This window comes from Pseudophryne corroboree, chromosome 1 (assembly GCF_028390025.1).
Source record: "Pseudophryne corroboree isolate aPseCor3 chromosome 1, aPseCor3.hap2, whole genome shotgun sequence".
Taxonomy (NCBI): Eukaryota; Metazoa; Chordata; class Amphibia; order Anura; family Myobatrachidae; genus Pseudophryne; species Pseudophryne corroboree.
In genome coordinates, this window is record NC_086444.1 from 71264512 (window position 1) to 71276903 (window position 12392).

A 12392-nucleotide genomic window follows, 5' to 3' on the forward strand; every position below is an offset into this window, starting at 1 on the left:
TTGCCTGCACAGTCTATCTGGGCTTGCGATACCGACCCCGCGGGACCGCGCATCAGGATCGCATCGGGATCTCAAGGTGACTTTCACCTTGCGATCTGCACTAACTTTCCTTGCGATTTTGACTATATAGTCAAAATCGCAAGCAAAAATCTCAGTGTGTACACACCTTTAGATTTGGGTGGGGTGTGTTCAAACTGAAATCTAAATTGCAGTGTAAAAATAAAGCAGCCAGTATTTACCCTGCACAGAAACAATATAACCCACCCAAACCTAACTCTCTCTGCACATGTTACATCTGCCCCACCTGCAGTGCACCTGGTTTTGTCTATTAGAGGAAAATGTTGTTTTGCAATCAACCTTGAATTAGGCCCTATATACGCTGATATTAAAATGAATTATTCAATATATGATCTAAATAAATTTTTTAAAGGGAACATTACCCTTTGTGAAAATCCCTCGGAGAAGCCACACAGTTTATAATGGTGATACCAATGGGAGACACTTAAATGGGGAAGATGCACCTTAAGGTTAAGGGCAGATTGTGCTCCTGGTGCAGGGCCGTTTGTTAGGTTAGCTGGGTGTAGTTGCTACAGTTAGGGCAGTTAGGGCTACTGGGGTCTGCGGTATTAGAGTTCTAACCAGGCCTTTAGTGCACCCATACCTCCCAACTGTCCCGATTTCAGCAGGACAACCCCGCTATTCGGACACTGTCCCACTGTTCCACCCGCGGGCAGCATTGTCCCGCGGGCGGGGGCAGTTGGGGGAAGCTTTGATCACCCGCTCCTCTGCAAAGCAGCGAGTGATCTTTGAATAGATGCAGCATCTATTCAATGCTGGGAGGGGAGCAGGGGGCTGCTCAGGGAGCGCTGGGCATGCCCCCCAAAATGACGAAAAATGGGTCCGTCATGCTCGGTCACGCCCACACATCTGAGGCCATGCCCCTCCCACAAATTATTGTTTTTTGCAGCCTCAATGTTTAAAAGATGGGGGGTGCTGGAGAATTCAGACAACCATATGCAGTGGGCACTGAGAGGGGAGCATTGGGGGGTGGTCTTCAGGTTGCCGGTGGCCGGGCTCCCGGCGACCACCAGACCGGTGCCGGAATCCCGGCCGCCGGCATACCGACAACGTTTTTCCCTCTTGGGGGTCCACGACCCCCCTGGAAGGAAAATAGATAGCGTGGCGCGTGTAGCGTGCGCTCGCCCAGCTGTCGGTATGTTATGCAGCTGTGATCAACGGCTGCAGCTGAAATGGCCAGACCCACTAATTACAAGGGGGTGTGGATCATTAGATCGACTATGTCTAGGTCGACAATGTTTAGGTCGACCACTATAGGTCGACAGTCACTAGGTCGACAGGGTTTCTAGGTCGACATGTGCTAGGTCGACAGGTCAAAAGGTCGACATGAGTTTATTTCAAAAAAATTGGTATAGTTTTCTGCGTACAGTGACTAGGGAGCCGAATTAGTGCACCGTGTCCCCTCGCATGGTGCCTCGCTCCGCTACCGCTTTGCTTGGCACAGATTACCATTCCAATCGTAGTCCACGTGGATCGTTAAGTATTAAAAAGTAAAAAAAAGAAAAGAAAAAAAATAAGAATTTACTCACCGGTAATTCTATTTCTCGTAGTCTGTAGTGGATGCTGGGTACTCCGTAAGGACCATGGGGTATAGACGGGCTCCGCAGGAGACTGGGCACTCTTAAAAGAAAGATTAGGTACTATCTGGTGTGCACTGGCTCCTCCCTCTATGCCCCTCAGTTAGGGAAACTGTGCCCGGAAGAGCTGACATTACTAGGAAAGGATTTGGAATCCAGGGAAAGACTCATACCAGCCACACCAATCACACCGTACAACTCGTGATAACTATACCCAGTTAACAGTATGAACAATAACTGAGCCTCTCTCAACAGATGGCTCATACAATAACCCTTTAGTTAAGCAATAACTATATACATGTATTGCAGAGAGTCCGCACTTGGGACGGGCTCCCAGCATCCACTACGGACTACGAGAAATAGAATTACCGGTGAGTAAATTCTTATTTTCTCTGACGTCCTAGTGGATGCTGGGTACTCCGTAAGGACCATGGGGATTATACCAAAGCTCCCAAACGGGCGGGAGAGTGTGGATGACTCTGCAGCACCGAATGAGCAAACTCAAGGTCCTCCTCAGCCAGGGTATCAAACTTGTAGAATTTTGCAAAAGTGTTTGAACCCGACCAAGTAGCAGCTCGGCAAAGTTGTAAAGCCGAGACCCCTCGGGCAGCCGCCCAAGAAGAGCCCACCTTCCTCGTGGAATGGGCTTTTACTAATTTAGGATGCGGCAGTCCAGCCGCAGAATGTGTAAGCTGAATCGTGCTACAGATCCAGCGAGCAATAGTCTGCTTTGAAGCAGGAGCACCCAGCTTGTTGGGTGCATGCAGGATAAATAGCGAGTCAGTTTTTCTGACTCTAGCCGTCCTGGAAACAAAGTTTCAGGGCCCGGACTACGTCCAGCAACTTGGAATCCTCCAAGTCCCTAGTAGCCGCAGGCACCACAATAGGTTGGTTCAAACGAAACGATACCACCTTAGGGAGAAATTGGGGACGAGTCCTCCATTCTGCCCTTTCCATATGGAAGATCAGATATGGGCTTTTACATGACAAAGCCGCCAATTCTGACACACGCCTAGTCCAAGCTAAGGCCAAAAGCATGACCACTTTCCACGTGAGATATTTTAGCTCCACGGTCTTAAGTGGCTCAAACCAGTGGGATTTTAGGAATCCAACACACGTTAAGATCCCAAGGTGCCACTGGAGGCACAAAAGGGGCTGAATATGCAGCACCCCTGTAACAACGTCCGAACTTCAGGCAGTGAAGCCAGTTCTTTTTGAGAGAAAAAAGGGATAGGGCCGAAATCTTGGCCTTTATGGATCCTAATTTTAGGCCCATAGTCACTCCTGACTGTAGGAAGTGCAGGAATCGACCCCCCTGGAATTCCTCTGTAGGGCCTTCCCGGCCACACACCAAGCAACCTATTTTAGCCATTTACAGTGAAAAAGTCTTGCTGTCACGTCTTTCCTAGCCTTTATCAGCGTAGGAATAACTGCATCCGGAATGCCCTTTTCCGCTAGGATCCGGCGTTCAACCGCCATGCCGTCCAACGCAGCCGCGGTAAGTCTTGGATCAGACAGGGTCCCTGTTGCAACATGTCCTGACTGAGAGGCAGAGGCCATGGGTCCTCTGAGAGCATTTCTTGCAGTTCCGGGTACCGAGTCCTTCTTGGCCAATCCGGAGCAAAGAATATTGTTCACACTCCTCCGTTTATTACAATTCTCAGCCCTTGGGTCTGAGAGGAAGAGGAGGGAATATATAGACCGACTGGAACACCCACGGTGTTACTAGTGCGACCACAGCTATCGCCTGAGAGTCCCTTGACCCAGCGTAAAACCTTTTTTATCTTTTTATTGAGGTGGGACGCCATGTAGTCCACCTGAGGCAGTTTCCATCAATTTGCAAAACTGTGTGAAGACTTCCTGATGAAGTCACCACTTTCCCGGGTGGAGGTCGTGTCCACTCCCGGAATGAACACTCCTGACAGTGCGCTTACTTGATTCTCCGCCCAGCGAAGAATTCTGGTGGCTTCTACCCTCGCAACCCTGCTCCTTGTGCCGCCCTGGCGGTTTACATGAGCCCCTGCGGTCTGACTGGATCAGAACCGGTTGGTCGCGAAGCAGGAACTCCGCTTGACTTAGGGCGTTGTATATGGCCCTTAGTTCCAGGATATTGATGTGAAGGCAAGTCTGTTGGCTTGACCCCAAACCTTGGAATTTTCTTCCCTGTGTAACTGCCCCCCACCCTCGGAGGCTTGCATCCGTGGTCACCAGGACCCAGTCCTGAATGCCGAATCTGCGGCCCTCGAGAAGGTGAGCACTCCGCAGCCACCACAGGAGAGACACCCTGGCCCTGGGGGATAGGGTGATTAACCGATGCATCTGAAGATGTGATCCGGACCACTTGTCCAGTAAGTTCCATTGTCCTTGCATGGAACCAGCCGAAGGGGATGGCCTCGTATGAAGCCATCATCCTTCCCAGGACTCGAGTGCAGTGATGCACTGACACCTGTTTTGGTTTTCAATGGATTCCTGACCAGTGTCATGAGCTCCTGAGCTCTCTCTATCGGGAGATAAACCCTTTTCTGGTCTGTGTCTAGGATCATGCCTAGGCGAGGCAGATGAGCTGTAGGAACCAACTGCGACTTCGGAATATATAGAATCCAGTCGTGTTGCCGTTTCACTTCCAGAGAAGGTGATACGCTGTCCAGCAACTGCTCTCTTGATCTCGCTTTTATGAGGAGATCATCCAAGTATGTGATAATAGTGACACCTTGCTTCCACAGGAGCACCATCATATCCGCCATTACCTTGGTGAAATTGGTAATGACAATCCCATACCGCAATTCTGAGGTACGCCTGATGAGGTGGATAAATGGGGACACGAAGGTATGCATCCCTTATGTCCCGATTCATTTCAGGCTTGCAATGACCGCTCTTAGCGATTCCATCTTGAACCTGAACCTTTTCAGGTATATGTTCAGGGATTTTAATACAATATGGGTCTAACCGAACCGTCTGGTTTCGGGATTATAACATGGTCGAATAATAACACCCTCTTGTTGAAGGAGGGGACCCTTGACCACCACCTGTTGAGGATACAATTTACGAATTGCAGTTAACACTGGCTCCCTCTCTTGGGGGGAAGCCCGCCGGGTCCTCGGTGAGGGGGCATCTTCTCACAGTCCAGCCTGTATCCCTGCGATACAATTTCTATTGCCCAGGGATCTAACAGGGAGTGAACCCACTTGTGGCTGAACTTACGAAGGCGTGTCCCCACCGGGCCTAGCTCCGCCTGTGGAGCCCCAGCGACATGCGGTGGATTTTTGCAGAGGCCGGGGAGGACTTCTGTTCCTGGGGACTAGCTGTGTTGTACAGCTTCTTTCCTCTGCCCCCGGCTCTGACAAGAAAGGACGCACCTCAGACTTTCTTGTTTCTTTATTCGAAAAGCTGCATTTAATAATGTTGTGCTTTCCTAGGCGGTGCAGGAATATAAGGCAAAATATCAGAATTACCAGCTATAGCTGTGGAGACCAGGCCCGAGAACCTTTCTCCACACAATCCTCAGCCTTCCATATGCCTCTTAAGTCGGCATCATCTGTCCAATGTATATTCTACAGGACACGTCAAGCAGAAATCGACATAGCTTTTGTCTCTAGGACCCAGTATACTCATGTCCCTTTGGGCATGCTTTATAATTATATATCTATCACTTAAGACAGCATCTTAAAATATTTATATGCATACTAGGGTCTCAATCTCTGCTGATAAGGTACCTGTCCACGCTGCCACAGCGCTATAAACCCATGCCGACACAATCGCCGGTCTGGGTAGTATACTAGAATGTGCACACTATCTGCAGGATCCCTGAGAATAGCTAGTGCAAACAGGACACCCAAGGGGAAGATTCTCAACACATCCTGGCCCTAGTGGGGAAAGGATACAGCCTGAGAATTCTCTTGTGGGAAGCTGCCGTCTCTTGTCTGGAGATTCCCGCTCTTTTTCCTCATGAGAGGAAGGAAATTTACCTCAGCATTCTTCCCCTTAACATGTGTACTCTCGTGTCAGGGACAGATGAGTCATCAGTGATATGCAAATCATCTTTTATTATAATAATCATATATTGAATATCTTTTAGCCCTCTTGGCTGTAACTTTGCATTATCGTAGTCGACAGTGGAGTTAAACTCCGTGTCGATACTTTGTTATTTTGGATAGTGAACATAGAGAGACTCTGAAGGACTCTGTGACATAGGGACAGACCAGGGTAGATTTCCTTTCTGTTCCCTAACCTTTTGTGCAATAATTTTACCTCAGCGCTTACACATATCCAAACAGGTGTCGGCGTTGTCGACGGAGACACCCTCCCACACACATATCCGCTCTATCACCTCCTTAGAGGAGCCTTTTACCTCAGACATGTCGACACACGCGTACCGACACACCACACATACAGGGGATGCTCTATTTGAAGACAGTTCCCCCACCAGGCCCTTTGGAGAGACAGAGAGAGAGTATGCCAGCACACACCACAGTGCTATATAATACAGGGATGTACACTATACTGAGTGATTTTTCCCCTATAGCAGCTTATATACACAGTTTTGCACCTAAATTTATGTGCCCCCCCTCTTTTTTACCCTTTGTGTACCAGGATACTGCAGGGGAGAGCCTGGGGAGCTTCCTTCCAGCTGCGCTGTGAAGAGAAAATGGCGCCGGTGTGCTGAGGAAGAAGGCCCGGCCCCCCTCAGCGGCGGGCTTCTGTCCTTTTATGTACTTTAATGGCGGGGGTTAATGCACATATACAGTTTATCAGACTGTATTATGTGCTTTTCGCCAAGTAAGGTAATCTAATTGCTGCCCAGGGCGCCCCCCCCCCCCCCAGCGCCCTGCACCCATCAGTGACCGGAGTGTGTGGTGTGCTAAGGGAGCAATGGCGCACAGCTGCAGTGCTGTGCGCTACCTTAATGAAGACTGGAGTCTTCTGCCGCCGATTTTCAACTTCTCTTCGTTCTTCTGGCTCTGCAAGGGGGACGGCGGCGCGGCTCCGGGACCGGACGACCGAGGACTGGGCCTGTGTTCGATCCCTCTGGAGCTAATGGTGTCCAGTAGCCTTAGAAGCCCAAGCTAGCTGCAAGCAGGTAGGTTCGCTTCTCTCCCCTCAGTCCCACGTAGCAGTGAGTCTGTTGCCAGCAGATCTCACTGAAAATAAAAAACCTAACAAATACTTTCTTTTCTAGGAAGCTCAAGAGAGCCCCTAGGGTGCATCCAGCTCTGGCCGGGCACAGATACTAACTGAGGTCTGGAGGAGGGGCATAGAGGGAGGAGCCAGTGCACACCAGATATAGTACCTAATCTTTCTTTTAAGAGTGCCCAGTCTCCTGCGGAGCCCGTCTATACCCCATGGTCCTTACGGAGTACCCAGCATCCACTAGGACGTCAGAGAAAATGTGAAAAACTCATGTCGACCTTTTGACCTGTCGACCTAGCACATGACGACCTAGAAACCCTGTCGGCCTTCCAACCCTGTCGATCTAGTGACTGTCGACCTATAGTGGTCGACCTAAACAGTGTCGAACTTCAGATAGGATCCCTTACAAGGGGTGCCCACATTTGTTTTTTGGAAGGGGAAAGAAGAAATCCTCAATTATGCTTTGATGTACTGTAGAGTTTTCAGAGCTCTATAATATCATCTTAAAGAGGCCACTACACTTACAGGTTAGTCTACTCTTCACGGATCTCCATTCACCTATTGGCACTCAAACCTTTTAGCAATACACAAATACAAAGGTGGCATCTCCGTGAATAAATGTTGGTCATTTGCCGCTGTAACTGTCTCTCGTTGGCTTACATAAGACCTTTTATGGAGGTATAGCTTTGATGGCACAACACTGTCCCTCCACCCCACTGATTACATGTGGGGTATTTTTTTAATATAAACACAACTGTATCAAACCCAATTGAAATCTAGTCTTGCACTGATAAAAGGGTTGAGACTGCAGCTTGAAGGAAGAATCACATCTACTCCTATGTCTTATAGAGGACACCTACTTAGACTGGACCATGGGCGTATCTAGAGAGGAAAAGACCCGTGTGCACTGTGCAGTCTCCATGTGTGGGCCCCCTCCTCTCCCGTCCCGTATCCGGCAGCATCGGCGCTGTTAGTGCTCTGAGTGAGCACTAGAGACTCTGGCACAGTGCCAGAGTCTATAGTGCATACGCAGGTCTCCGGAAAAATGGCCGCCGCGCCATTTTTTACTGAAACCTGCGCATGGCACTGTACCAGAGTCTCTAGTGCTCTCTCAGAGCACTAACAGCGCCGATGCTGCCGGATACGGGACGGGAGAGGAGGGGCCCACACATGGACACCAGAAAGGTAAGTAAAGGAGAAATGGGTGCAGTGTGGAGCCAGGGGCCCGCGTGCACCGCACACACTGCACCCATTATAAATACGCCACTGGACTGGACCATTTTGGGGAAAATCAAGGTGACAACAGACCAAGTTACCATAGTGTGTATGGCCAGCAATAGCATTTTATTCATTACTTAAACACTGTAACATAATTCCCATATCCAACACACAGCACACTTAGCGTACCTCTGTCCAGTTACTGGCTCTCCAGCTGACGCATGGCTCTTGACTGCAGTTTAATATGACGACCGGACTTTTCCTCAGATCACATCGATTCTCCTTTGGGCAAAATATGTCTCTTTGACGAACGCCATTCCCACATGTCTTTGAGCACTGAACAAACAAAAGTAAGTAGTATAATCAGGGGATACACTGACGTCATGTAATTTACTCTAAGGATTTAGGACCCAATTCAGTAAGGATTAGCAGAATTTGCAATCCTTTTGATCGCATGCTGGGGGGCCGCCCATCACAGGGCAAGACCACCCAGCAATCTAACCGTTGACCCCCCCCCCCCCCCACCGAGCACGCCATTTTTGTGATCGCAGCCGCTGCGCGATACATCACGCAGCCGCCTCGTTCATGCCCATGCCACGCCCCCCCCCCCGTTTGTCTACCGCAGCCCCCGGTTTTAAGCCACGCCCCCCACAACGCTCCGCCTAGGAAACTGGGCGTTGTCGCCCGCACCCCGTGAACTACTCTGCTGGATTGACAGACAGAGGCGTTCGAATTTTCTGTGCGGGCACATGCGCAGGATGGGCCCTGTGCATGCACCCGTGGGGCAATCATAAAAATTCCGGTTCGAGCGCTATTTGCGATCCAACCTGACTTAGCCCCTTAATTTCAACACATTATGTAAATAGTCAAATGTTGGGAAAAGAAGAAAATGAAGTCAAAGTGTCAAAGCTCCAATAATAATTGACAACATGATAAATTATAGGATTTATACAATAATGTTACAATTATCCTTTTTCTTATAACTAATGTGTTCATCCTGTAGTATTCACATTGATATACTGTAATAATCTTCAAAGGTCTATCCCTTCTCCAACACGCATGTGTAGTGGGAGCCAGGGCGGAATAAAAAAAGCTTAATGAATGAGACAAATAGAATATTTACTCATAAGATCCAAAAGGAAATATCCAAAATTCCTTTTTGTTATTGGGTCTTAATGTTTCCATTACCCATTATACTAAAATATTTAAATTGTTTTACATACTGTATTGCAGCAAATACAATGGTTTTTATTGCACAAAATGTTTTCATGGTATCATTAAATTAATGGTATATTTCATGGGTGTGGTATGGAAGGTAGATAGTAACTAGGTCGACAGTGTCTAGGTCGACCACTATTGGTCGAGAGTAACTAGGTCGACAGGGTTTCTAGGTCGACAGGGTCTTTAGGTCGACATGTTCTAGGTCGACAGGTCAAAAGGTCCACATGAGTTTTTTATTGGGTTTTTTGTGTCGTTTTCTTCGGACAGTGACCGAGAACCCCGATTAGTGCACCGTGTCCCCTTGCATTTTCGGGCAAGGTGCCTCGCTCTGCTACCGCTGCGCTCTACACAGGTTACTGTTCCCAATTGTAGTCCACATGGATCGTTAAGTATGAAAAGGTTCAAAAAAGAAAAAAATCGTCAAAAACTCATGTCGACCTAGAAACACGTCAACCTAGAGACCCTGTCGACCTAGATAGTGTCGACCTAGTTACTGTCGACCTAGAGACCTGATCCAAAATTTCATAATGCAGGGGATTTAAAGCCCATACACACTAGCTGATTTTGAGCTCAAAATAGGTCACTTTTGGTGTTCTTAGCTACTTTGAGCTCAAACTCGGCCAGTGTGTATGGCCAGGCGATGAACGGTTGAGCGCTGATGCGCCCTCCCGCATCATCACTGGTCGCTGCCGTCCATCGGTCTGTTTGAACAGCCAAGTGAAGCACTTTCCACAGTCTCCTACTGTGGAAAGGGCTTCACCTCCCTGTGAACATCGCTGGGCACAGGGAAAATAGCTCAGTGTGTATGCACCGAGCTATTTTCCTGCCAGCGATGTTCACGATCATCACTGTGTATACACGCTGGGCAAAAACGCCCTGTGTGTATGCACCTTTACTGTAAATGTATTCTTATTATTCTTCTTATGTTTATTTAGGTGTCCGCAATGCCTTACAAAAACACAGAAACAAAACAAGAGAAAAGTGCAAAAGACTTGTTGCTATACAAAACATTGCACAACGTGGGATACAAGCTACAGTATATAACCATTGCTGCATTTGCACTGCCATCTGTACACAAAGGTTTGGTGCCCTTGTTGGCAGTAGTGAGGAGATGATGGTAAAAGTGAGGAAGGAAAGAGCACATGTGGGAGGAGGGCCCTGCTCGTGAGAGCTTACACGCTAAAGGGGGCAGAGGCAGACAGACATGGGTGACACAGAAGGGAGAGACAGTGGGGGGAACTCAATTGGGTGCGAGCAGTGGCGTAAGTCCGTCACAGTTGCCCGGAGGCAAGATAAATATTGGTGCCCCCCTATTTCCTATATTAAGATAAATATATGTATGTATATACTGTATTTATACATTTAATTGTCTTTTATTTTAAATCACACATTTCTTAGCAGTCATACCCAGGATTAGAACCCATGACCTGTTACACTAACAGCAGACACTTTACTGATGGCGTTATTTGCTCCTGTAGAGGAAGCATGAGAATTCTAACTATATGAAGTTACATGTAATTGTCAGAGAAGTATCTTCATATAGTTAGAATTCTCATATTTCCTATACAGCAGCAAATAGCTTCATCAGTAAGGTGCCTGCTTCCAGTGTAATAGGTTGTGGTTTCTAATCCTGGGTATGACACTTGTAAAATGTGTATATTCAGTATAATAAAGAGGGTGTGATTTGTAAGGTGCAGGGACCAGTGAGGAAGTCGGCCACTGAAAAGACAGCGGCAGCTATCAATTAACTTAATTCAATGGTGTCACAGAATGGGAGGAGAGGTGCCCCCCTTCAGAGCAGGAGCCCGGCGGCAGATGACTCCGTTGCCTCCCAGAGTTCTGCCTCTGGGTGCGAGTGTGGTCCTGCGAGGCAAAATCACTGCAAATTCGCATTGCGAATTACATTTGTACCTCAAATCCAAACTTTCATTCCTTTTTCAAGGTAAATTTGCCTGTTTTTGTCCATACCCCCTGAGAAGGTGAAATGGTAGGAAAAATCTATATTTTAAGGTAAAAATGTCAGAACTTGATTCACAACCCCTTGGACACTCCCTCCGTCAATGACTAGTTAGGCATTTGGAAATTTTCAATTACAGTAGCTTAATTGGGCCAATAATTAAAAGTAATTTTTTGGGGTGAAAAAAAAATAGATGGCTTCAAGTCACCCCAAAATCAACTTTTTTGATAGTTTATGCACTCCAATTTTAATTCAAGTATTTATTTCAATGAAAAATAATTGCTTTTTATAATTTTTTTAGATTAAAAAAATAAATAAAATGAAAAGTGGCCTCAAATTACCCACAAACCCCTTTTTTTTTTCTTTTTGCATTTTTTTTGCTAAATCCCTTGTTAATTAAACGAAATTCATAAGCTTTTTACATTATTGTACTTTTTTTTTTTTTAAATGCACAAATTAGCAAATGGACGCCTTTTTACGAGGTACAGTACTCTCCTTATGACCACTAACAGTCTTCTATATGATTCTGCCAAGGAAGTTGTAACTTTTTAGGGGTCTAGGAAGGTCTCCCCACTTTTTCATGCTATTTTCCAAGTTCTTTTTTTGGACAAAATTCCCAAGATTAGTGCAAACTGTCATTTCTAATTGAATTGTTTGAATCTTGGGTGCGCGCACGAAGGCAAAGTGTGCAAATTTATAGGCTATGGAACTAATTCAGACCTGATCACAGCAGCAACATTTTTCTCTTATGGGTAAACCATGTGCAGTGCAGGTGGAGCAGATATAACATGTGCAGAGAGAGTTAGATTTGGGTGGGTTATTTTGTTTCTGTGCAGGGTAAATACTGGCTGCTTTATTTTTACACTGCAATTTAGATTTCAGTTTGAACACACCTCACCCAAATCCATACCTCCCAACTGTCCCGATTTTCACGGGACAGTCCTGTTTTTTGGGGACTGTCCCGCTGTCCCACCCGCGGGCTGCAGTGTCCCGCGATGGGGGGGGGGAGGCAGTTGGGAGGCTCTGTGTCTCGCTGCCCTGCTTAGCAGAGCAGCGGTGAATAGACGCTGTGCGCATGCGCACAGCGTCTATTCACTTCAGTCAGAGGGAGAGGGGGCATGCCAGCGGCTCACAGAGCGCTGGGCATGCCCCCTCAGTGATGAAAATGGGGGCGTGGCTCGTGATCGCGGGTCCTCCGCGAAGCCACGACCCCT

At 47.5% G+C, this 12392-nt stretch overlaps 1 protein-coding gene across 1 annotated transcript in view; it reads right to left on the reverse strand.

Annotated features, from left to right (window-relative positions):
• Nucleotides 1-12392, reverse strand: part of ADAMTS12 (ADAM metallopeptidase with thrombospondin type 1 motif 12) — a 1230701-nt gene that overhangs the window by 79931 nt on the left and 1138378 nt on the right. Inside the window, exon 22 of the mRNA XM_063960568.1 lies at nucleotides 8190-8336. Within this exon, the coding sequence (XP_063816638.1) occupies nucleotides 8190-8336 (147 nt within the window). The remainder of the gene's footprint in view (nucleotides 1-8189; nucleotides 8337-12392) is intronic.